Here is a 27,301-nt window from a genome sequence, read left to right as displayed (position 1 = left end):
AAAGCTTATTTTTGTGTTTTTCATGGGTATTTTTTAATCTTCATCATATGTTCAGCCTTTACTGATGCAGGCTGATCAAGCACAAACATTCCTCATGTGGCTAGTATAGCGCTTACCTGCATGAACACCATTTTGATAACCAATACTGCTAGTGCTTTTTCCTTTGTACTTTCCTCTTTTTTTTCAAGGAAATTTCTATTGTTTTCAATGAAGCAAAATCAGAGTCGTGCGAAGCATAAGTTTTAAGCAGAAAATTGTGTCCCTGCATCACTCCAGTGAAGGCAAAACCTCACATTGAATAGGGCAGCCCTCACACATGCTGGCCATTATAGGAATAAAAATAGGCAATCAATAATGGGCTGTGAACAAATATCCTCCCCAATTTTACTTGTAAGCCCATGTATGAGCTACCTTTCCGTTTGTGACTCCCTTTGCATACACAAAAGTGAGAGTATGTCAATTAATTTGCCAATGTTATGGAGAATGTGGACCAGAAGCAGAATGGGAAGCATTCAGCAAACTAACTGCATTGAGCCTTCTAGAAACCAAAATTTTCAGTAAGATCATTTAAAACAAAACTTGTGAAGAGTAAGGTTGTGTAATTGATATATTTTGTGATGCTCATGAGACAAATAATAGCACAAATATTCAACTGCCTACAAGTCTCTTAAAAAGTGTATAAAAAGAACTTGTCACCAAGGGTTGCCCTGATTTTTTGCTGCTCTCTCACATGCTCGGGAGTCTTGGGTTTAGCATGGCTCACCACAGCAGGACTAAGAAAGCCTGTCCTGAAACAATCAGGTTTTAAAGTCTCACTCTACACCTTCTACATTTTTTTAGATACAGGACTAATGTATCACTAGCACAGGGATAGTACTGGGGCCATTTTTCTAGAGTAAACCAGTGCTTTGAATATAAAATAGATATTTCTGTGACAGTGTTGCCTTTTGGTGTGCTTAAATAAGGAATGTATTTTAACAGACAAATGTTAGTTTGGATTTGCCATATGGGTATTGAGTATCTTTTCTAATACTGCGTATCAGTGAATAGAATTTTCTTACAATAGATAGTTCTAGGAAAATATTCAGCATATTTTGATATATGAAAATGGTTTTTTTAATTAGTTTTATTATCGACAGTGAAATCTTTATAATATCCATGATTTTGAGTCATAGCTGTTGGATCCTATTTTGGCTTCGGGTGTTTTGTTGGATTGTACTGTATCTTTCTTGACACCCAGGTTTCTTTCTCAAAGAAACAGGTAGCTGGGGGGAGGGGTATGGATTTCAGACTTGGGTTTGCTTAGAGGAATATGGTATAGAGATAAAAATGTGACCAGGATGTGTGCCTAGAACTAGCAGTCAGTAAGCACTCTGGGGTCCCACGGTTTAGTGCAGCAGACTCTATTGATCATAAGGAAATGCCCGTTTTGCAGTCTGTCATGTTCTCTTTGGTTTCTTTGCATTTTCCAGAAATTAGAGACAATTCTGATTTACTAAACAAGTACCATAAAGGATTCTTCATCAATGGGAAGTTTCTCTGTTGCAACCAGACCTGTAAAGCAGCCGCTGGATGTACAATTTGGGAGAAATGTAATGTGTTCTTTTATTTGTTTGATTAGTCTCACTGATGTTTTTCACAATATTGCCAAATTACATGGACATTTAAGGAAGTGTAATCAATATAAAAACTAATCTGCTTACACCTTTTCATGTATGTGCTAAGCTCCTTTTAAGATCATAGCCACTATACATTATAGTTTATAGTATAACTGGGGGAAATAATACACTAAATGGTATCTGCTGTGTTTGATAAAAAAGTTAGTGACATTTTTACCTACAAAATGAACCAGGTGGAATTATTATTCTCCTTACTCTTAAGATCTCTAGCTAAATTGTAGCATTATGCTATAAGACCCTTCTAGTGATGAGGTCCCATAAGCTGAATGGGTAGGAATAATAGCAGTTCAGCACAGGAGTGTGTATGAATGAGCGTAAAACAATACCATTTCATAACTAAATAGAAGTAAAACTATTGTATTAGTATATAATTATATTTATATGATTTTTTTTTCTAAATAGTGTGATTGACCTTGCAGCTTTTTTTTTTTTTATTTTAACATGCTTTTCTAAAGTATTTTTTGTAGAACTTAGTTGCAATTATTTAAGGGGGGTTAGTTTTTATCTGTAAAGACTGAGAGAGGAAAATTTGTAAAGCAGTACCCTCCTAGGTTTCACATTTTCAGAAAGGAATTCCTGCATGTCTGTGTACATGCTTAACCATGCAAGGCCACGTTCAGGAGAGGAAGCAGCAGTTTACGAGTGTTTGGGCTTCAGCCTTTTAAAGCTTGATTATTTGGAATTGTAGAGCACTGGTAGATCCATTGATTTCAATCATGACTGAACCTTGGTCTTAAGCATTTATAGTCACAATCAAAAAAGTATGCACTCAGAATTGAAAGTTAAATCAAAAAATGTAGGTGTGAGCAGTTAGGAACCTGATTTAGATCTGTGAGACTGCCTGTAACAGTATAGCATTTGCTTTTGAAAACTGAAATTAATGATATAGGCTTATCTACTATTACTGCAGGTTTCATCACTATGGAACACTAAATAATGTAAAGACTTGTCAGCTGATTTGTAACAGTGATTTGAATAACAGCATCTAGCTTCAATCCCACTTGTTACAAAAGCAAATAAGGCAATGAAACCTCCAGTCAGTGGCAGAGGCAAGGAAATTCCCCGTTACCAGTCATGGATGGCTTAGCCAAGAGAAGAACTAAAAAGAGAAGTTTTGTATATTGAATGCTTCATTTATGCCTGGGATAATAATGCATGCAGGATAATGTGCTGTATCTACTCTAAATGTGTTCCTAAATAAGTTCCTGAGGTTGCTAACAGAGATGTGTGGAGCACAGGGAGACTGTAGGGATGACTCCAGACAGCCTCAGCCTTGTAACCACTGGGTAATTGAAAGCAGTATTTCTTAATCACTGCTTCATAGACTAAAAGTGTCAATGAAATAATTTTAAAAAACAGAATAAAAATAAAGCATACATGTATTTCCCTCTGTATGCAGTCAAATAAGCTTGCAGAACTGGGAAAACCACAGGGCTAAATACAACCACAAATTTCCCTGAATTTGTATTTTTGCATAGATGAAAACAATGGTTGATGGGGTTTTTAAAGATATTGAGATGGTGCTTGAATTAAGAGAAGGTTGGAAAATACAGAGCTAAAGCAGGTTGCCTCAGGGAGGTGAAATGTCAGCTGTCACAATGCTGTTGCTGCCACTGTATAGATCTGCAAGTGAGAAAGCCTCAGGAGATAAAGCCTTACTTAAATTCACAGGTTTTTTTCTTATTTTTCCCTCTCTTCTAGATGTGACTCTGTGTTGTACAACTGGGTCTGTGAAACCACTGCCCCCAGTCCCTCAAACGCTGGTAGGTGAAAACGCGGCCTTTCAGTGCTTAAAGGGGGCCTATAGGAAGGATGGGGACAATCTTTTTAGCAAGGCCTGTTGTGACAGGACAAGGAGTAATGGTTTTAAACTAAAGGAGGGGAGATTTAGACTGGATATAAGGAAGAAGTTTTTTACAATGAAGGTGGTCAAGCACTGGAACAGGTTGCCCAGAGAGGTAGCAGAGGCCCCATCCCTGGCAACATTCAAGGTGAGGTTGGACGGGGCTCTGAGCAACCTGATCTGGTTAAAGCTGTCCCTGCTCACTGCAGGGGGGTTGGGCTGGATGGCCTCTAAAGGTCCCTTCCAACCCAAAGCATTCTGTGATTCTATGATTCTACGATTCGAGTATCTGAGTACAGGGAAAGAGACAGCATCCAGATGGTAGGGAGGGCTGTGGGATGGGATGGAGAATTGCAGACAGCCACTCACTGGAAGCTGGTGTAGACCTCTAATCGGCAGTGCAGTTTCAGCATCCTTGTGTCCACCAGCATGTCAGAGGGAAGGACTCATCTCCCTCTCCCATGTGCTGTCAGTGGCAAACTGGGAAAGCCTCAGCCACGTTCAGTTCACTTTAATGTGCCGGGGGCAGTGCTGGTGGCAGTGCTGGCTACAGCCCTTGTAGGGATGCCTTTTACTTTATACACTTATTTCCAGTGGGATCAGGGAATGCTATCAAAATTAGCTCTCTAGTGTGTAGGAGGTCCCCATTCCTAGATATGCCAAAAACTGCCCTCCACCACCCTCCTCAGTGAAAATGGTGCTCATAGTACTTGGAGTAAACATTGTAACTGAAGATGTAAACAAATAAACCTGTTTTGCCTGGGTGAGGAATGGTGGATGGAGTGCATTTATCTCAGGCAAGTCCCAAGTTGTGCTGCTCTGGGGTTGGATCGTGAGTACAGATGGCTGACTGGGAAGGTCTGTTCAGCCCGACTTTACAGAGGCAGCCTCTGAGTTAATGAATTGGGAAGTGCATCTGAGATCTTTATGTGCTCTTGCGCCTGTATCTTCACTTTATATAGGACAGCAACCAAGGAGTGTGGTGTCCCACCAGCACCCACGGGGCCTTGCTGTCTGTCTGAGAAAGCCAGGCTTTCACAGGCCCAAAGAGAAAAACAGGACACCAGGATGGCCAAAAAGCACTGCTCATGCTCAATTACACTTGAGTCCTCCAGCAGTTGCTAGATGAAGAAGGGCGGTAGTGGGCAGCGTTAAGAATAAAAGCAAGACTGGAAGAGCTGCTTCTGTGCTTATTTCCTCATCTATCTCCTCCTGTACAAATACAATGGCAATAGTGATAAGTTTGACGTTGGTTTTACTGCCCAACCTAATTATTGAGGTTTGTAGGTGGGAAGGAGGTAACAATAACAAGACACTAGAAGAGAACAAAGTGGCTTAAGTTATGATGTTTTATCCATTTAAAAAAGGACTAACAGTATGGTCTGTCTGTGTATTCACAGATCATTACCCCAGCCTCCTCCATGTTAAACTAGATTGGGTTACAAATCATGGGATTTTTAAATTTGTATTTCTTGCTTTTTTTTCATTTGTCATCTGTTCTTTAGAATACAGTCTGGGTCCACTTCCTAGCCTCTCTCTGTTAATCAGAAAGTACTTAAAGAAAAAAGAAAAAGAAAAGCTGGAATTTTTATGTATACAGTTGACATGAACAGCCAGGGCTTTAAGAAACACATAGATTATCAAGAGACAGAAGATAAAATCACAAGAGCTGTAAAATGGAGCTTTAAGAAAAAAATAATAAAACCTTGGGAAGAAGCTATGAACAAAGAACCTTTTGATATTTTTTCTGATAATGAGATTTGAGTAACAGCATTGTGAATACGCAGCAGCGTAACTTGTTTTGAATACCGTGGTCTGTTTTGCCTGGCTTCCATCAGGAGATGCTTTGTCTATCTGGAGAGATCATCAGTCATGCAAATCTGCCACTGAACATGCTGGCTTCTGCTAGCCCTTTATGATTTATTATTATTATCTGTTTGAGTTCAGAGAAGATATTTTGAAAGGGAAATTTAAAACGCAGGGACATGACAGTTTTCAGATGGGTACTTCTAAAACAGGTTCTGTAAAAGCAGATATAATAACTACCACATCTGGTTAGAACAACTTGACTTCATTCTCCCAAGCCGTATGATATAGTCAGGTTAAGAAGGCCAATACTGACTTCTCATGGTGAGGAACAGTCAATATTTAGTCACAGAGCTACTTCTATAAGCTCTCAGCACATTTTTGTTTTGTCCTTTCATCTACTCAGTTTGATCATCAGAGGTACCACCATGCCCCCAGCCTTCCTTTCGCATATCTGAGTTCATGTCCCTCACCTGTCCAGCCTCTGCAAGTCTTGCTCCCTTGCTTTCTTCCCAACTGACAGAGGCATTACTTTTGCATGTTGGCAAAACTGACCAGAGGCATTGCTTTTTGCATGAGGCATTACTTCCGCATGTTTACATCCTGCAGCTTTGATGCCTCTGTCCCTCTCATCACTTCAACATTATATGCCTAGTCTCTCACAGAAGAGCTGATTCCTAAAGAGTGATGCCGTTACAAAGAATCTTGGGCACAAAGGGCACAAAGGTCCCTTCATGGGAACCGGTGGGCACTTCCCCTGTGCTTTGATAACAGCAGGAAGCAGGAGCTTCCTGCCTGAGAAACACTTTCACTGCTACTGGTGCCTGGCATCCACTGTCTTTGCAATGGCAAATGGTTCATGTAGGTCAGACCAATAGTGCAGTATATCAGATAGAAGTCCACTGAGAGTACACACATATCTTCTTATGCTCATGTATTGGACAAGTTTTACAGAAGCTGAAGTGATCCAGCAAGCACATGCTTCCAGCTGTACGGTAAGGGTGCAGTTCTGCAGATAGCAACCGTTCCCTGTATGCACATCACAACTGAATCTCAGACTGTCATCTCTCTAGATGACAGTGGCACAGTCATCAATATGAAAACCACAATAATATCACTGCCAGCATAAAGGAAATACCAAGATCCACTCAGTTACTATTAGAAAATGCTCTGGGGCTTTCAGGCAGTGCTGGAAGTGGACACAAATCAGGACATTAATCTGTACTAGGTTACAGATTAAGTCTATCCAGAATATTGCAACAGACAAATACACATCCAGCAGTGAAAGCAAAAGGGATACAAATCTGATGTGCTCATCTTTGGCTGGTTCTTTTCCCTGGCAGGTTGGACAAAGCAAAACTCATTTCTGTGAAAATAATTCTTTATACCATTTATTTTGGTCAATGCTTTGCAATTTCTTCTGTTCACACAAAAAGATGAAAGCTGCATCAAGGGGTGACACTGATCATTTCACAAGCAAAACACAGGAAATTAAGAAAGAACAATTTAATCTCCAAAAACTACCACGGCCAAATGTCAGAGGTGCCGTTGTGGTTTAGCCCCAGCCAGCAACTAAGCACCACACAGCTGCTCGCTCACTCCCCCTGCCCCGGTGGGATGGGGGAGAGAATCGGAGGAGTAAGAGTAAGAAAACTCCTGGGATGACATAAGAACAATTTAATAATTAAAATAGAGTAAAACAGTAATGATAATAATAACAATGTTGTAATAATAATAATAATAATAATAATATACAAAGCAAGTGATGCACAATGCAATTGCTCACCACCTGCCACCTATGCCCAGCCAGTTCCCGAGCAGCAATCGCTGCTCCCCAGCCAACCCCCCCCAGTTTCTATACTGAGCATGACGTCATATGGTATGGAATAGCCCTTTGGCCAGTTTGGATCAACTATTCTGGCTGTGCCCCCTCCCAGTTTCCTTGTGCACCTGGCAGAGCATGGGAAGCTGAAAAGTCCTTGACTAGCATAAGCAGTACTTAGCAACAACTAAAACATGAGTGTGTTATCAGCATTATTCTCATCCTAAATCCAAACCACAGCACTATGCCTACTACTAGGAAGAAAATTAACTCTATCCCAGCCAAAACCAGGACAGGTGCACATCAGCTCATAAACATGTTTACTGAATATCAGCTTGCTCTAACACCACTAGATGCTTTAAAAAGAAAACAGTTTAATCTCTGTATTATAATTTTCTCCATCTTCCTGACAACTGCAGGCAACTCTAGTTCTGTCATTATGCCACAAAGCAAACGGGCAGTCTAAGACTCAAATCCTGCCTAACATAGGCCCTCAAGCTATAAGCTCGTTTCCATTTAAATCAGATATGACCAAGAGGAACCACCCTTATTGGGTTCCAGTAGTTGTACTTCATCAGTAACAGACCTACTTCTAGGCAAATTAAGAGGATTCTGCTGTGAATGATACCTCTTTAAAGAATGAGTATTTCTGCTTGAGCTTAGTGACATCAGACTGAGACTTCATGTGTTTTCAGGAAGAGATCATGTTTGTCTTCTGGCTCAGTGGATTCAATCAGGCATTCACTTGGCTCTTTGGTTTCTCCTTGTTTAAATTAATTTTTAAAAAGTCAATAAACAGGAAACAAGCAAACATACAATGCCATGGTCACTTGGAGTTGACTTAAAGGAATCACAGCCTGCTTCAGGACACTTGGCATTTTTCCCTGGCATTGCATTACAGTGGTTTTCAATTATAAATAACTGGCATTTGGAGCCTCTTCTCCCATTTTCCCTCATCCTTTGCTGTCAGTGTTTCATGTGTAGTTTTCTCTGCTTTTAAAGAATTGTGATGTCTGGATTTTGTCAGTTATGATGTTTCCCTGATTTCTAAATGAATTTCAGTGCCTTAATTTTAGATGCCCTTTTGCCTATGGTTAGATTGATGTCACCTAACTTTAATGCCAGGCTTCTCATCCAAGCCATTTGCATAGACCTCCTCAACAATCAGTGATGATAGACAGACACTTCTGTAGGATGACATATTTCACATGAAGACACAGGTCAAAGCTAGGTAAGATGAATCCCATAGTTACATACCTATGCTTGTTTAACCCTGCATAGGGCAAGTTAGGCACCAGGGAGTGGGATTCCTTATATCCAACATGATTAGCAGAGAAACATCAATAAAACATGGTAAGGAAAGGGGATGATTTAGAATGAATGTAGCTTTTTTCTTTCAGTGATTAGTAGTAACAATTGACTAATGCTTATTGTGCTTCATGGTAAGTAATGTTACCTGTTGATCAACAGCCATTCAAAAAAACAAAGTTATTTTATAATACTGTGATAGGGTCTTGTGATACAACAGGACATCATTGCACTTAGTTATAGTGAAGCACAATTTGATCATGTGGTGTCCAAAGCATATGGATTGCAACTGTTCATTAAGTAGTATCAGCTTCAGATAGGTGGCAGGCTTTTCATAGGAGCCAAGTCTATCATGTAATCCTAGTAATGAGAGCTTCCTATTACGGCAGTGTCAGCCTCCATTGAGAGTTAATTGCTTCTGGCTTCATTATCATGGAACTTGGTTCTGTTCTCACCCGTCTCAGAAATGTGGACAACAGTTTCTGGGCTGTGCTTCTAAATGGATGTGGAAAAAGCTGCTTGCCTGTGCCCAACTTCTTAGTTTTGATTGATTTGCCTAATACCATTATACATGTTGAAGATATAAGTGATCATTTACTCGTCACGTTATTTCTTACTGTACCCTGTGCTGCATCTCCTTATCATTTTATTTCCTCTGTCTTCAAAAGTGGAAACGTAGAAGCCCAGCTCAGGTGCTATCCCCAGACAAGTCAGTCATGAAAATGGCTGTGGCCCAGTGCGACTATGAACCCAAAGGAGATTCAGCTATCCAGCTTGTCAGAAGCAATAAATACTATGTGTTGCAAGAGGAAGATTCTGACTGGTGGAAAGTAAGGGATTTGGAAGGGTAAGTATGCGCTGCAGAATACTTTTGTTCATGACCACGGTCTTCCACATATCTCATCTTTATAGACAACACTGCAGGCAGTCCTGGTACTTTTCAGGATCTATGTTAGGATTACCTTAGTAGCTTTTAAACCTTGCTCTAGAAGCCTCATTGTCTTCTGTACATTCCATTTTCATTACCATCCTTGGCTGCCAGGTTGGGTAAGATTTACAACAGTCACTGCCTAGTATACTAAGATAGTTCACCAGTGGCCTTAATTTTGATATGTGCCTGAAGAAGGGCTTATGTATACAGAAGCTGTCCATTTTTTCCAACTATTTAGTTTAAGTGAATAAAAAGATAAAATCTCTCCTCACAAATGTTTCCACTCTTGTTTGCACTAAACCACTTGTAGACAATCACCTTTACTACTGCAATAGCAATGGCAGCAGGGAGACTAGTGAGAACTGCTGAAGCACGAATCACTTCTTACTTCAGTCTCTCCCCAGCTTTAGCAACACTTTTCTACAGAGACAGGGCACCTCAACCTGCACAGGACAGAAGAGTTTAATTGTTCTCTTTGAGGTTTACAAGTAGAAGAATCCCCTTCAGCAACTTAAAATATTTTTCATTAATATCTAGCTGGGGCAGAAAAGAGTGTCTCTTCCCAAGTTATTAAATGAGAACCAGCTTTAGGAGTACGCTGGAGACAAAGGCAGTGCAACAAACAGGAGCTGCCAGGAAGAGATAAGATTCCTTGTCTGTCTCATGATAGATACTAGTTTAGTTTGATTTTATGTACTTGATATAAATGTGGAAGGGAAGAATTTCTGAGTAAGAGGATGCCCAAACTGGTTTGGAACACAATGAAATTACTTGATCCACTCATAATTCACTGATTAAGTTTACAACTGCAAGGAAACCAATGAAGAAAGCAAACTTAAGATAAAGAGTCTGCACTTTATAACTTGCAGGATTGGCATACTGTTCTGAATGAAGACAGCAGCACACAACCCCAGCAACTCAAAGAAAATCATAAATTAGTAAGCTGAGATATGCTTCTAAATGCCCTCACTGGACTGTTTATGGCTATGTAAAAGCATATGATACAGGCAGCTCTGCTTATAGAGCCTGAGAAGAGGGCTCTGAGATGAATGAAGGAGAAGAGAGAGATCAAGAGAAAGGGGGACATTTACAGTTTTGTCTTTGGGTTGAGAAACTGACACTTTTGCAGTATTGATTCTGTAAGGACAAGTCACATGTACATCATCACAAAACCTTTAAATTCTCCTTGAAAAAAATTGGAGATCTTGTTTTCTTGAGTGTAGTAGGAACAAACATCAGGAGTTAACTGTTTCACCTGTTTTCATGTACCCCCAGTTTTCTTCTCGCTCTACTGACATTAGTGTTGAAGAAATCCTTCCTTTGTGTGTCCATCCATATTGAAATATACGATTTATTCCCCCTATTTATTTTTCTGATGGGCACAGCATACAGCCCACACCCTTACAACCAAAAATGCCTGTTGGACCCCATAACTTAGGTCCAACATGCCATGCTGCCAGCTGCTTTAAGCGGTAGCTCAGCTGTCCATATTCACTTAGCTTAGTTTCTCAATTGCATCTGTCATTGTGTCGGGAAGAGTGCTGAGCCTACCTATTGACTTTCCGCGTTCGACCTTGGATACTCTGCTGGCACCCATTAGTCGCTGGCGTCATTCATCACAGAAACTGAGATGGCATGTAATGAAATTGTTGAACAGCTGCTCCAGTATTCTATATGATGAAGCCAATCACTGAGGAAGAAGCCATTTCAATGACTAGCAAAAAGAATACTTCATTGAAATGTAATTTTCTAAAACAATGTACTTGTGTATTTTTCTACATGGTAAGTAAAAGCAGAAATGTTTTAACCATGAGAATTTCTGTTAGTGGCATTCTAAAAAGTGACTCTCTGATTAATCCCTTTTCCTATTTTAAGTGACCAAATTTAAGATGCAGTCATGTATGGTAGCTTAACTATCAACTGTTTATTTTGCAGGAATGAAGGTTTCGTACCAAGCACTTACTTGAGGAAGTTATCTCTGAATGATGATGAGCCAAGGTGAATCAATGTTTTCCTCACCACTCTAGTAAAGATTAGGCAATATTTCTGGAATATTTTTCTTTTTAAATGATTCTCTGAGTACTAAGCATAAAGTTTCCTGAAAGGTACAGAATCACATACAATTTTTCTTCTTGACTCATACATTAATTCAAAAAACAACAGTTGAAAATCCTGGTTTCATTTAAATCGATAGGTTTTTGCTACTGACTTCAGTGACACTGGGATTTCAATCTTTGTGCTCTTATTTCAGCATTAAATCAGCCTTGCTAGTACTCTTGTGCCTTTGTATGTATGAGTAGTCCTGTACAGTGTAAAGGGAATCCAGGTCTGTCAAAGTGATGCATCAGACCCGTCTTTTCCTTTTTAGTAAGATGACACGACTTTGTAAGCATTAAATGTATGCCTAAGTATTTGAATGAAAATCTGACAGAAACATAGCAGAAAGTTTCACAGTAAGCCATACTGGACAAGAGGTTTCCTTTCAAAAAAACCCTACTCTTACAGTATCCTGTAAAAGGCAGCATAAATAAGAATAATTATTATTTCTGCACAAGAGGTTATTTTAGAGGCCCCTTTTTTTGCCACACGAACTCCTCCTGTTGTCTGTTATGCTAAGTACATTTATTTGGGAAGTCTAGGGTTGTGCGGTTTTGGAAGTCTTCCATGTAAATTTTGAAAAAGCAGATGCAATCACTTCATAAGGTCACTAAAGGGATATGTAGTTTCATTACCTCTTACAGCAGGCACACCGAATATTTGGCTTGCCAACACATTGCACAGTGGAGAGGAAAGGCTGTATATGTGTTTACCAAGTCATTAAAAAATCCAGACAATTAAATAAGTCTCAACTTTTTGAAATATTCACCTTAGACTATGGCATATCTACTCAAAAAAATTATGTAGTATGACTTTTAACCCAAGGAAGGTATTTTTCATAACTACTTTTTCACAATTTCAGCACATTGTTTTGTCTTTGTAGGGAAAACTCCAGTGTCAATGAACAGACGTTGGCAGAAGAGCAGAATATTGCTAAGCATGAGTAAGTATATAGAACATGTCTTTATGAGAACCAAGAGATTCTTTGGGCAGAGATTGTCTTTCCACTTTACATGTCCACTACACCTAGAGCAATGGCTAGTCATAATAATGATAATAATTACAGATATTGTCATTAGCAACATCACTGCCCACTGACTTCCAAAGTCATGAATTTATTTGTTTTCAGGCAAAAAAGGCATTTAGACAAATCAATCTAGTATGCTAATAAAAGGATGCTTCATAAAAGTGAACTGCTATTAAAAAGGCTTCATTGGAGCTCCCTGAACTGATCTGACATAGCATGTTTGGCTTGTTTCCTCCATTTGGGGTCTCTCAGTTCACTTACTATTATGACAACCAGAAGGTTCAAGGTTAGAGGAGAATTATACAACTCCCAGCTTTTAGGGAGACAGCTGTGTCATGGTCTGCAGGAGACAGAGCAAACTACTTCTGCTAGAGCTCCTGGCAGAGCATTAGAGCAGCAGGATCCTCCTCTAAGAATTTATTGTAAAAAGTCAGAGTCACAGAGTGAGCCCAGATATTTCAGGAGGAGACCCACTGGATGGATGAGAGGAAGCACATGGGAACTAGTGGTTTCCCTTTTATCTCATAGCCTAAAAACACACATGCAGGACAAGTCCCAAGTCTATTCTCTGGCTTTTAAAAGCAATTTTGAAAATAATTACAATGTCTGGCATTTTTCATGTGTCTGTTGTGCCTTATTCAGAAATCAGCCTGTGAATAATAGGCCCAATATTCCTCTTTGCAGTTGGTATGCTGGTAATATCTCCCGTGCCCAGTCTGAGCAGCTGCTCCGTCAGAAGGTCCTACATATCCTTTATTGCTTGTATATGAACAACCATGGAAGTGTTTCTGTGTCTGTTGTCTTTGCTATACTGTGTAGCTAGAGGATGCTGATGCTCTTCAAATATCTGTAGTATTACAGAGTTCTAGAAACTCTTGTGCTAACTTGGTATCGATAAACAGATCTCAAAAAAATGCCTGGATGCATTAATGGCTCTTCTACATAAATGAACAAATGATGCACCTCTAAAATATGCTTGGAACAAAGCCACACTGAGTGCATTTCCCCTCAAAGCTCTGCTTTTTGGTTTTGCTTCTAGGCCTGTGTTTTTTTCTCCAGTGTGGCTCTTTCTGCATGTCAGTCTAGAGGAATCCTCTGTGATGGTTTTATGATATACAAATGTGGAGTAAAAGAAGTTCACCCAGACGAGCAGACAACCCTGAGCAAACTCAGTGCTATGCCCACTGAGCACTGGCTGGATGCAGCTGACTAGGAACAAGGACGGACAGCACCATAGGACTAGTCAGGTGTACAAGTCTTTACAGCAGACAACTGCAGAAGGATTTGTCCATGTACCTTCCCAGAGGAGACCCAGCTTCAGCCATGCTTTGCGCTTGCGTGTGCTGTGTAAACAAGTTTTCTTCTTGTGGCTTGCTGCTTTCTCACAGCCAGTCTCACTGGTACTCAGCCACTAACAACTTTGATAAAACCCGACCCTTTGGGAGTCTTGGCTCAGTGTTCTTTCCCTCAGACCTGCACCATAGGTTTGGGAACGAAATTCAAGTGTGGCAAATCACTGGAGAAAGGCAGTTATGTCCCAGTCCCAAAAGGTGCTGGATACTCCTGACTCCAGTTAACTTTAAGGGGACATGAATTTTCATTTGAACTTCACAGCAATGAACCTTGGCCTCTATGTGAGGTTCTAGATATCTTCTTTCCTCCCTGCAATAGCCATTCCTAGCATTAGAGGTGTAGTTGTTAAATGAACTCTGAAAACCAGAATGTCCAGCCCGGTATGGTAAACCATTAACAGAAGTAAAAGTGGATAGTGAAAGTTAGGACTGGAGTACCACATAAAGACTAAAAATAGTCCAAATATAATAGAGTGCAGTGAAAATCTTTCTACTTATTCAGTAACTCAGAAATAGTTTGGAAATAGAAAATACATCAGTCTCATGCATTATGTAAAGGGACTGAGTGTGGTGGATAGAGCTCTTATTCAGATGGGATGTATGTGGCAGTGTTTGGGTCTTATAACATGTACCACCTCTGGAGGGGACATGAGGAAGGAGATGGGGTTAACAGCTCTCCATCTCCCCAGTTATAAATCTGTATCTGCACACCAAAACAAAATTGCAGACTACTTGCTTCATGTCTGGGCTGGGGTACAACTCACCTAATTTTAAACATTTACAGTGGGATTACCTAGACTCTCTTTTTAGTGCAGAGAAATAAATATTTCTAAGGCATAATGCATCTTGTCCTAATGTAGTCCTTAAAGGAGGTCAGATGAGTCACGTCTCCTTCTCTCCTTTGTGGACATTACAGTGTAAAAGCCTAAAGTTCACCAAAATGAATCGCAACCTCATTGTTCCTTGTAACTTTTTTTTTTTTTTTTTTTTTTAAATTAGGGGAAAGAAGGTGCCTTTATGGTTCGGAAATCTAGCCAAGCAGGAATGTATACTGTGTCTGTGTTCAGCAAGGTTTCTGAGTGAGTATCCAAAGAATGTGTACCATTTCTATAAGCGTGCTATGGGCATGCTGCTTGGTGTGACTGGTCAACAACAAAATCTCTACATTCTGTTAAATGTGAACGTCGGGCACATTCAGGTCATATGAGTTATTTGAATTCATATATGACAGTGGCTCCCTGAATGGGGGAACAGAGGTCCAGAATTGTCTCATCTAAACATAGGCATGTAACAGGAACATAATCTAGGGGAACAGCTGGGTCTCAAGAGTGAGAAAGAAGGAAGAGAAGAGGAATGGGAATGGGAAGGGGGAGGGGAAGGAGAAGGGAAGGTGTTCAAAATTAGATGTAGAACCATTGCAAAGGCAGTATATGAAAGTCTTTTGCTCTTGATGTAACTGTTGGGAGACAAGTACTAACCATCAGACTGCATTAGAGTATGCAGCAGAAGTCTCCAATGTGCTAGGAGCCTGTACTACATAGCCAGCAGGTGTTAAGGAGGAAGAAGCAGACTGAAGCAAATTTAACAGTCTTCCTGGTGACAGACATCTACTGCATGTTTCGTTATTGGCCAGCTGGAGTGTTGCAGTGGGCTGGAAGGCACTTTGCAAGGCTTTGACACATACTGCACTTTGTGATGTTTTTCAGAAGTAAAAAAGGAACAATCAAACATTACCATGTGCACAAAACCCCTGAGAACAAGTATTACCTTGCTGAAAATTGCTGGTTTGAATCAATTCCCAAGCTTATACACTACCATCAGCACAACTCAGCCGGTAATCCTATATGCTCTTTCTACTTGATTTGCTTTGGCTTAGGTTTATGGACTTCTCAGCATTATGGTGAATCTCTTCCAATACTGAATACCCTAAATATTGAAACACCTTCTGGGAGAGTTCGGATGGAACTTGATCTAATATATTCACAATCAATACAGTTGCTTTCCTTTGCTGTACAGTGCTTTTTGGTATTGTACTACCTCTTCTTGCAATACCTCTGCTGGACTAGCCCTTAAGCACAGAACATTTTCAGTCTTGTGAAGTGATGCAGCAGCTGCTGAATATTGAATATTGAATATCTGTCATTACCTGGATGGTTGTAATATGGCAGGGAGAGGGATGTATTTGTTTCCCTGTGTTTTCTTTGATTTCAGAAGACTCATGTATATATTGTGACCTTTAAGAGGTTTTCTTTTTAGGTATGGTGACAAGGCTCCGGCATGCGGTGTCTACGCAAATAAATAAAGTCCCATCCACAGCTTCATTAGGAAATGGTATGAAGACAACTTTCCTTTTTGAAGCTGGTGTCAGTTTTGGCCACCAAGGAAATAATACCCAGAAAATCATGATTCTTACTGCTTTCAGGCTTGCGGGAGGTTACAGAATCTTTGTTTGGTGCCATTTCCACCTGTCCATGCAGGAGGCAATGTGAGAATTTGGGAAGGATGCTCTTTCAGTGAATAGCTCCTTCTGTAGTTTCCTCTTGTCCAGTGTAACATTGAGATTTTATCGTCCTATGAAATAGGGTATCCCTTCCTACAAGTGCATCTAGTCTACATCCAGGGCAACATGAATGCAAAGGCATTTTATATCAACTTCTATGTTGTGCTCTTTTTAAGGCATTTTATGTCAGGTCTTACATCAACTGTGTAAGATCTTGCATGCTTCCCTCCCCAGCACATCTGAGTCATGGCCATTCTTTCCCTTTGCCACATTACCTGGCACAGTATACTTGTTCTCCAATCTTCTACATGAAAACTTATCATCATTTGATGAATAAATCTTTCTCAAATCTATTTATAAGGCTTAAACCTAAGCAGTAGCAAACGACACTTGTAGGAAGTGTAGTCTCCTTCCATAGCTCAAACACAGAGCTGAGAGACAGGTATGTTGCTTCGGTGCTGCACGGTTCTGCAGCCCTCCGGAGAAAACAACAGGATTGCATGTGGGGGATACCATGCTTGCATTTGTCCATTTTATTTGCTAAAGGAATTTCTTTTGTCCTACTAGGAATTTGGGAGCTGAAACGAGAAGAAATTGTCCTGTTGAGAGAGCTAGGGCATGGTCAGTTTGGAGTGGTGCATCTGGGAAAGTGGAAGGGGCAATATGATGTGGCCATAAAGATGATTAAAGAGGGAGCAATGTCAGAAGATGAATTCATAGAAGAAGCTCAGACCATGATGTAAGCTATGGCATTGCTTAATTATTTGGAAATAATGATCTTTCCAAACATTAATCAGTAATATACAGCACACACGGGAAAGATAATTTCCTCTTTAAAATAGCATTAAAGTAGCGTTGAGTACATTAGGCACAAGCTAAATAGGTAGCCATATAGGATATTTGAAGTATTACCAAAAGAACTGCTGAAAGATTGATACAGACATCTACAAAGTTTTCAAATAACATCTCTTCCACAACTTCAGAGGTTCCACATATGTCACTAAAAACTCTGCTTCATTAACATTTATACAGAAATGGTTAGAAAGCTGTTCCTGCCACCCTGCAGGTAGGAATGAGAGACAGATCAATAACTGAGAAATGCCAGAAATACGGACATGAGACTTGAACTTTTAGTCTCTGACTCCAAAGAGGTAACGATGTTAGAATTTCCAGTAAAATTCCATGAGATGATGATTGAAGCATATGAATTCAAGAATATTTCGTATATCTTGTATCCTGAAGGAATGCACTACACTCCTGTCAGTTAACTATCTGATATGATCAGGATTCTCAATGTGAACATTTTGCAACATGGTTTTAGCAGAAAACCTTAAGGTCTAAGGTCCACACCCCCAACTCAGATCTATTTTCTCCCACCAATAAGGTTGCACTTTTGTGCTGCTAAATCCTATTTCAGGTTTTTGACTATAAAGTTATCATTTCATCAATACTGAGTCTTTCTTTTGATTGTCGTCAATACTGAGTTTCAAAGTAACCAGCAGAAGGGCACTCAGTTCTTCCTGAAAAGGAATATTTGAAGTCTGAGATGGGACTGTATCCAGTCTCAATAATTTCTTTCAGTATGTTGTATTAATATTTGAAGAACAAAACTGACAGAAATGCACAAGAATCTCCATTATTTGATTATTTTATTTTTATTTATTTCAGGAAACTTAATCACCCCAAACTTGTTAGACTGTACGGTGTATGCTCAAAATCATATCCCATCTACCTAGTGACAGAATACATGCCTAATGGCTGTTTGCTTAGCTACTTAAGGAGTCACGGGAAGGAACTACAACCCCTTCAGCTTCTGGAAATATGTTATGATGTTTGTGATGCTATGGCATTTCTGGAGAGCTGTCAGTTCATACATAGAGATTTGGTAAGTTATCCCACGGGAGAAGTAGAACGGGGAAGGTAGGGGGATGACCTAACACTAGGCAATCCTTCCCCTCAGGATTACCCGCAGCTGCACTGGCTCTGTTGGCACTCACCCCAGAAAGCATTGCGGTCCGCTGAACACAGACGCCCAGCTGGCTCATTACAGGGCAGCTCTGCATGAGCAGCACTAAGGCCGCATGTAAACAGCACTGCCCACAAGCTAATATGCTCTGCTTCAGAGCTGAGCTGACAGGTCTACAACACTGTATACTGTGCTGCCTGCATTTATGGGCTCTAGCCTCAAGGATTTATGCCCCACTTGGCAGCACAGACATCCAATTGTAAAATTAGTCCACTGAAATAAAGGGTTCTGTCCAATGATGCTGTAGTCCTCCAGGAGAAAGCGGTGCAACATTAAAGATCTGGGTCACTTAGATTGTTTTCTGATGTGTTAGGGATTTATGTAATTGGGAACTATTTCCCGTATAAAACAACTGTGAACATTACTAGGGCAAGCTGGAATTTCCTCTGGCGCATTGCAAGCAGAGCAGAACTTGAAAGTCTGCAGCTACCTAGCTCTTTTAAATACATTTATCTGCCAGTTTTCAAGCAAGTATTTCAAGTTGCTTTCAATGAAGGGATCAGGGCTTCCAAGGACTTGGACCAAAAGTTTGTGCAAAACTTAGCTTTCAGGAATGCTGGCTTTGGGGAAATAAGCTGTTATTTTACTGGCCTATTAAAAGTGAACCTAGCCAAATTTCTGGTGCATTGTGCTTCAGAGTCAGTGGCATTATTTTGCCTTCTAACTCTAGAAAAATATGTTGGATTATTTGTGACAATTTAGGTTACAGAGTTGCTTAATTTTCCAGTAGGGGTGCAGTCTCCTCAGGTAGCATTTTAAATGTCTTGTTGGTGCTTTCAAAGAATTGTCTTTACGTGTAAACAAAGTTGTTAAATCCATACCTCACCAATTTTCACACCCAATTCAGAAATCAGGAATATCAGACAACTTAAGTAGCAGAATTCAAGTTGTAAATATAAAGTCAGTTTCCCCAAAACTGGCTGTGCACCATGGGAAAACAGAAATAAAACATGAGCTTGATTTCAGGTTGAAAACTGTAGATGCAAACTGTATCACAGAAATTAATAAGCATGCAGGCAAAGAACACAGCCTTAGATAAATGTTCTCAAGTGATCATCTGCAGAACTAGGCTTATATTGAACTTTTCATAAATCAAACTGTTTAAATCACCTTTCATTGCTCCACTCTGTTTATAGTGCATTGTGAATAATCCAGTCAATGTTTTTCACGCCTTGGTAAATTCTGAGACTACCAAAAAGGACCCTGGAGTAAGATGCCATTTGAAAAAGAGGGTTTAGTTTCTGGCTCTGTTGCTGTTTTTCTAGGTGAATTTTTCCTTATCCCTCAATGTCCTTATTTGTAAAGCTGGGGTAATGGTAAAGAATGTTTTTCAATCAAGAGTCAAAAAGTGAAATAAGAGAGCTACTTACTGTTCCCTTGCAGTTCCAAACTTAATGGTTTCAATCAAAGAATGTCATTACTCATTGAAATGGTAGAGGACAGAAATTATTATTAGCAAGTTACCAAGACATGACATTATTTACTCCACTTTGTATTTTTTCCACTCATCTCTTTTCTCATTTCTCTACTATAGGCTGCTAGGAACTGTTTGGTTGACAGCAACCTTACTGTGAAAGTATCTGACTTTGGGATGACTAGGTAAGTAAAAGAATAGGGACCCTTGTGAAGCTATGATATTAGTGTATATGTAGTTTACTGGCATTGATCAGCTAGCAACTGGCCGTTAGGAAACTTAAGCCACAGGGTGTGATACAGTTCTTTGTGTCTCCTTTCCATTAATGACCATTAGATTAGAATAAAGTCATTCTGCTGTCTCAAAAAGTTAAGCCTTAAAGGCCAATCACAGCTGAGAGATTTCCCTCGTCATGTTTGTTAAAGAAATCTCAGAGTTTGCTTTGGTTACAAGATTGTCACCTAATTTGGGGGACAAACATCTTAATCAGCAGCCTCAATGGAGAGAAGCTGGAGAGGATGAGCAGCCTAGAGAACATGTCCTCTGAGAAGAGGCTGAGGGAGCGGGCTGCTTAGTCTGATGAAGAGGAAGGTGAGAGGGGATCTAAAAGCTGCCTATAGCTACTTAGTTACAAAGCTGATGGAGCCAAATAAGTCTTACCAGTGCAAGGTGATACAACAGTGGACACTGGCCACATACTGTGGCTCAGGAGGTTCAAGCTGGACAGTAAGAGAAGTTATTTCTCCAGGAGGGTGGTGGAACAGTGAACCGTGCCAGTCAGGGAGACTACGAGATTGTAATCTCTGAAGGCTTTTAAGACTTGGCTACCAGAGCCATGGCTGACCTGATCTGATGTTGGGAGTAATCCTATTTGAGCAGGAGACTGGGCTAGGAGGCCTTACAACAAGCATTTCTATGATTCTGCATTATTTCTCTAAATTGGCAGCAATGATCTGTTCTATAGATTACAGCTAATGCCTCTACAAGGTATACTTTGGAAATTTGGGATTCTGCCTAGGCTCTTCTTAGGAACCTTGTGATGTACAAGGAAGAAGCAGTAAATAGTATTTCACTATAACTCAGTCACAACCAAGTTTGGTTCTTGCCTTGTAGGTATGTTCTGGATGACCTGTATGTAAGTTCACTAGGAACCAAGTTTCCAGTGAAGTGGTCAGCACCAGAAGTTTTTACTTACACCAAATTTAGCAGCAAGTCAGATGTATGGGCCTTTGGTATGTATGGAATTCGACATATAAATATGTATGCATATATGCCATTATGTTTGGATTTCCTCAGCTTACTAAGCAGAAATGCTAGACATTTACACACGGAAGGAATGTAAAAGTAGTTACAGCTTATGTTTTTGTTTAATATTTTTATTCATCCAAGTCCTAGCCTCTTTGGATTTTTTTAGCCCTATTGTTTTTTCTTTCAGGCACATAGAAACTCCGCCCACTCCCCATTTGCTATATATGTGTTTAATATGGTAAACCATTGGCAGTGGGGATCAAACAGTATCTTTGGTGTATCTAGACCATAAATCAGTGCTGCCCAAGTCAAAAGAGCTTTTTGTTAGTCACAGAGGTCAGAGTGGACTCTGTGCATAAGCCAGCTGTGGAAGAGAGTCTGTGTGAGCTGGGACTCTGTATATCAGAAAAAATAAGATGCATTTGCAGATCACTTTCTACCCAGGAATTTCAAACACTTGAACTTCCACTTCGGTGGTTTTCAAGCTATGATTTACAAATCCCTGGAGTCTGTTCAGTGTTTCTAAAAGTCTGCAAAAGGTGTCAAAAGAAAGGGAGCCTTTTGTGAACAGGCTTAAATTCCACTTACATGGGTTTGCTCCTCCAGTAGGAAAATTTTGGCAGCTGTCAAGTTGACGAAAGATTGGCAACCCACTGTTCTTGACATTGAACAATGGCGAACAAAGCAGATGAAAGTGTTTCCAAATGCTGGGCTGCTTCTTATCTTTAACTTCAGCTAGTTGCCCAATATTAATGACTCTGGCAGAGAAACAGCTCGTTCAGGCCCTTTGTAAGTTGTTTATAATATATACGATTAAATCAGAAGTTAGATTTTCTGGTGATATGTTTTCTTTTTGCTCTTATCGATGAAATCCTGGCTCCAGGCTTTATTGTCATTAACTTCAATATTGGCATTAACTTCAATGAGAAACATTTTTCCTTAGAAGGTCTTTTCTCATTTTGACACTATCCATTGATGCAGTGGAAGCAAGGGGAGAGCGGGATCCGTCAGTTCTTGTTTGGTTGGTTTTAACTAATGATTCTGTAAAGGGCTAAAGAACTGAACTGATGTATTCATATCCCAAAAGCAGATGTCAGAGAACAAATAATCTTGTTTTTTTAATGTTCCTATCAGGCAAAGCTGGGATTCGGGTACCATTTTATTCTGATCCCACTGTGACAGTACAATGCTCCGGTCTTCAAGCTGGAGGGAAGTCAAAGATCCAATAAATTTCTTTTTTTAAAAAAAATCATTACTGCCAGTATTATATATCATTGTGAAATAAATAGTTCACAAAATTTTTTTTACTTTATGGTTGGCATGATTATCACATATGTTCAGTTACAACAAAAATTGTTTCTTGCAAAGCTATCATTAGGAATTAATGATTATGATATTATCCAGTGTTTCTATTGCTTCCAGTATAATCCAGTTTTTATAGGTATGTGTAGCTGACACAATAAAGTATTCAGAAATCTTTCTGACACCAAAGGAGTATATGTCCCACTCACTTAAAGAAATCAGTAAAAATTTTCTTATTATTCTATAAAAACATAGATACCTATAGCTGTCATTCTGTTTTTCCTTCCGTCTCTGTCTACATACACATACATATATAAGGGGATGTTTGTGTGTATTTTGTAAAAAATTTAGGCCATGGATAGCTATGTCTTGGGTTTTCTCCATCATTGTCCACATTAAATATATTTTATAACTAACTTTGTCATCTAATTTTACCTTCTTCTGCAGTAGAAGGTGGTTTACATTTAGGTACAGGATCCCACTTGTCAGTCATCTCCATACTTTTCTTTGGACAATATTCTCTGTAGAGTCTGATCGGTTATGTGTTGCATGTGTGTCTTGTTCTGGGAAAAAGGGGTTATCTTGCACGTCAACTTTCATTTCTTGTTTTCCATTGCCGTGAATATTTTTGCAGGTATCTTAATGTGGGAGGTGTTCACTTTGGGAAAGCAGCCCTATGAGCATTATGATAACATGCAGGTGATTGAGAAAGTTTCTCAAGGATACAGACTTTATAGACCGCAGCTGGTTTCAGACATCATCTGCCAGATAATGTACAACTGCTGGCATGAGGTATGTATACCTGCACATACAAACTGGAGAAAACAAAATAATAGGAGTCACTAGGAGTCCCTGTTGATAGCTGAACTAATGTTCATAGTGGAAATATCCCTTATAAAAGCCATTGCTTGTATGTAGTGCATTCTATATAGCAGTCTAGTTCAGGACGTTGTTAGTATAGGAAACAAGGCATAAAGGAAGATCAGCTCCCTTCTTTTCAGAACCATGTATTTAAGCAAATAACAGTAAAATACCCTTCAACATCAACATAATATACAGGATGAGATTCTTCTCACCTAATTTTAATGGTTTAAAATTTGGGTGCTAAGCTAAGCTAATTGTCTGAATTTCTTACATGATTACAGGACCATTACTGGTACCTCTCCATGGTCATTTGTCCTTTCTATCTTAGCCACCACAGAATAAAAGATATCTGCTTTCCTATACAGAGGTCTTAAACAGCAAAGGTAGATGAGACCTCTACCTTTTTAGATAGCTAAAGCTGTGTGAAATAACCCCATCCATAGAATGAGAAGGATGTGTTACCCCATCTGTGAGTCTTCGAGGAGTTGTAAGTCGAATGCTGATCATGCTTATTTTATTTTGAGAGATTGTGTCTTCTGTGCCAAGAATTATCCTGATTTATTGTTCCTCTTCTACTGTTCCTAAAATCTAAATTTTAGTCAGCTGTCTGTGGATCATGACTTGTTTCTCATCAGCAACAAAGAACTGTTTGGCACATTATTGGTGATACCATGAAATGACAGTGATATTTTGGGGTTTTTTTTTAATATAATTGTCAGAAAAATGAGAAAAATAACTTATATTTGAGGACATACTAATTCAAAGAAAGAATAGTAAACTATCACAACATAAGATAGGCATAAAAAGTAACTTTAATTTTCTTTACCTCATAATCATCACTGTCTCTACAAATTTCTGCATGCTAAAATCAAGAAAGACTAATGCAAATTACAGTTCCTGAATGATTTAAAAATTAAATAACCATACCCATTGTCTTTGCTTCATTTAGCTACCAGAAAAGCGTCCTGCCTTTTATCAGCTCTTATCATTTTTTGAAGCACTGAGAGAAGACAACAGAGCTTGAAAAAAGATTCAGAAACAGATGACTGTGCATACTGGTTCCATATCACCTGTCTTCTGTACGAGAGCTAAATCTGAAATCTGTCTGACATTAGTCACCCCTGTTATTCTGTATATTAGTGTTCTTCTCATTTAATCAGGGAGTTGACCAAGAAGTGTATGGAGAAAGCTTTTGTTACACTCTGTAGGTGACAGAATTTGGAAGGATACTGTGGAAGAATTTTGTTAGCATTGTCTCAAAGGACTTCTCAGACACTGATATATATATACCAGTTGTGCACACTCCTGCAGTGCTTCCAAGCTGTCATTATTTGGCCTTAACTGGAAATGTAAACTGGGAAATATATGCTTGTTAGGTTTTCTGATTATCATAACTCATCTGAATACGTTTTTTCTTTGTAATCACTTGAGGCTGATGGCTGAAGTCAAATTTAGAACTGCTGCAAGTGACAGCAACATAAATAGTTATAGTCTCGCTTTCAATTACTTAGAAATTACTATTGGTAAAATATTATATTGGTTTGCTTACCAGTACTATTGACTTTAGTTTCGGGCCTCAGGGTGTACATTTGATTTGGAATTTATTCGAAGCTACATATCTAAGATATTTGCAACTCAGCAACATATGAGGTGCTTACTAGAGTGTTATTGCTTCCTGCTACAGGTAAAAATAGAGAAAAAAAAGTTTTATGCAGAATTCCATAGTCTTTGCAATAGTAAATGGTAAATTTGCTGATCTCTAGAAAAACTGAAAAGCAAAAATTTGAAGAGAACTGAAAATGCTATTAATACAATTGCTGAGCCAAATATTTTACTACTGAGGAGCTGAAATTTGGCTCCTGATGTTAACACTTAAATAAGAGCACCCAACTTTCAAATATGCATAGCACTACACAAATTAGTGCTAACTTCAATAAGTCTAGAGATACTAAATGCATCTGAAGCTACATAACTATGAGAGGCATCTAAACTTAGACACTGACCTTTGTAAAATGCTGATCTAATGTGTATGAAATAAAGGGGGTTTAAAATAAAGTAAGGTCTGAAAAAAATCTTCACCTCTCTCCTTATATTTGAGCTAGTTCAAGCGTGTGATGCCTCCAAGAGTCCAAGTGACGTCTGCTTGCCCTTTCCATGGTGGAGCTGGCCCAGCCCTAGCAGGGACCCCTCTGCAGCTCCAGTTTGAGCTCACCTGAACCTAAGGAGTAAGAAATGCAGGGTGCAGACCTGTGGGGAGAGGGGAGAAAGAAATTAAGGTCTCTGGCCAGCCAGAGGCTCCGGCTCCTGTGCTTGCTGGCATTGCCTGGTCCCAGCACTGGAAGCTGGCTAGCAGAGCACATCCCTGGCTACGTGGGGAGCTGCACACGTGTTTGAGGACAAGCAGCATCTGGGGTCATGCAAATGACTGTGGGGATCTACGCAGGCCTGGGGAGCCATGGGAGGCTGCATAAGAGGGAGAGGTAGGGCATGGTAGGACATTGCCTGTGCATCAAGCTGGGCCAAGGAGTGCTGACCCCGAGAAAGGGTCAGGAAGGAGTGCTGACACAGATAAAATACGAGAGGGGAGGGGACCCCCCCCAGCACAGAGGGTGTGAGGTATTCTTGGGGCTAATGCATGCAGTTGGTTTTTTTAATATAAACGTTGTCTTTTTATTTCTGTTCTTCCAACATCCTGCTATATTTCTTTAGTGGCTTTATGTGTTGACAATTCTGAATGGTGTTTTTTTTGATTCATAGCACAGCTTTTAAAATCAATTGCTTTGAAATGAAAGGTTTGCCTTAATGGAAATGTTAATCTTAACAACAGATCTGAAGATGGCTGGCATGACTAATTACATTATTTGATTGTTTCCAGCTTTGCCATTCCCTTTTTCTGTTACTGCACTGCAAGTGGGAAGGCCACATACACTTGAATTATTTATCTTAAAAGTTCAGCTAAAGTACGAAGGCTGGGGATATTATGGCAGTGGAATATGTGGTGTAGGTAGGCAACTTAAAAAAAAATTATTTTCATTCCTTTACATTCCTGTCTAGTTTGCAGTTAATCAGTATCATCTGCCTACCATTTCGAACTGTCTCATTTAAGGGTCTTGTCTCTTAAATAGGAAATTAGTGTGGAGCATTAGGATTGTGTTTTGTGAGCCCACAGAGTCCACCTGTCTGTTTTCAGATATATGTTTGACTGCTTTCTACAGTTTCTGATAATTTTGGAGGTCCATGAGTTTAAAAGTCCGTGCATTTGCTGAACATTTTTCATGCAGGCTTGTGTTTGCTACTGGCTCTTTGTCAGAATGCAGGACTGAGTAGACACCTTGTGCCTTTCAGTGACCCTGGTGTGTACAAAACAACTGCACTGGCATGCTGGCAGGTATGGCATGGGACCTACAAGACACACAGTCATAGAAATGCTGGCTGGAAGGGACCTCTGGAGGTCATCTAGCCAAACTTCTCACTCAGAGTGGGACTGTCCCCACCACTCAATCTGCCATACCTTGTCTACCTGAGCTCTGAACGCTTCTAAAGGTGGAGATCCTACAGCCTCTCACAGAGCATGGAATAGGCAACCTGTTCCAGTGCTGCACTACCCTCCTTGTGAACTGCTTTGCTTTTTCAGGTGCAACCTGAAACTCCCAAGCCTCATTCTACTGCCCCTGTATGTAATAGTGCAGTCTGTATTTATAATATGCAGTATTTGTAATAGTGGAGGCAATGGCTAAGGTACTGAAAAAAAAAGAACTTTGATCATTTAATATTAAGGAAGTTTATTCCATTTTTAGATGACAGCATAACACAAAGATCTTTTAATTTTTTTTTTTCTTTTTTGGAGGGAGCATGGACTATTTTGTCTCTACAATACTTACTTACCAAGCCAACAGTTAGAAAAATAACTTATGTTACAACTTCCTAACAAAGTTCCAGTGCTTGTTAGTCTTCATCCAGTATCCATTTTACATTGATACAGATTTCCTAAACGTGCAAAAATTGCCATTATTTCATATTAAATTGAGTTCTTCATCACTAAGGTTCTTCTGGTGGTCAGTTTTTTTCTCACTGTCTGTTAG

The 27,301-nt window shown here is 39.6% G+C and overlaps 1 protein-coding gene across 1 annotated transcript in view; it reads left to right on the top strand.

Annotated features, from left to right (window-relative positions):
- The window catches only part of BMX (BMX non-receptor tyrosine kinase), a 28,090-nt gene extending 3,847 nt beyond the window's left edge, over positions 1 to 24,243 (top strand). Inside the window, exons 4-17 of the mRNA XM_075715433.1 lie at positions 1,473 to 1,592; positions 3,381 to 3,442; positions 9,127 to 9,305; positions 12,370 to 12,429; positions 13,198 to 13,252; positions 14,865 to 14,944; positions 15,572 to 15,699; positions 16,122 to 16,196; positions 16,933 to 17,104; positions 18,034 to 18,250; positions 19,926 to 19,990; positions 20,919 to 21,037; positions 22,990 to 23,147; positions 24,169 to 24,243. Coding sequence (XP_075571548.1) covers positions 1,473 to 1,592; positions 3,381 to 3,442; positions 9,127 to 9,305; positions 12,370 to 12,429; positions 13,198 to 13,252; positions 14,865 to 14,944; positions 15,572 to 15,699; positions 16,122 to 16,196; positions 16,933 to 17,104; positions 18,034 to 18,250; positions 19,926 to 19,990; positions 20,919 to 21,037; positions 22,990 to 23,147; positions 24,169 to 24,243 — 1,565 coding nt within the window. The remainder of the gene's footprint in view (positions 1 to 1,472; positions 1,593 to 3,380; positions 3,443 to 9,126; positions 9,306 to 12,369; positions 12,430 to 13,197; positions 13,253 to 14,864; positions 14,945 to 15,571; positions 15,700 to 16,121; positions 16,197 to 16,932; positions 17,105 to 18,033; positions 18,251 to 19,925; positions 19,991 to 20,918; positions 21,038 to 22,989; positions 23,148 to 24,168) is intronic.
- Positions 24,244 to 27,301: the final 3,058 nt, after the last annotated feature.

This window comes from Pelecanus crispus, chromosome 1, assembly GCF_030463565.1.
Source record: "Pelecanus crispus isolate bPelCri1 chromosome 1, bPelCri1.pri, whole genome shotgun sequence".
Taxonomy (NCBI): domain Eukaryota; kingdom Metazoa; phylum Chordata; class Aves; order Pelecaniformes; family Pelecanidae; genus Pelecanus; species Pelecanus crispus.
The sequence above is the reverse complement of the archived record's forward strand: the minus strand, read 5'-3'. Positions and strand labels throughout refer to the sequence as shown.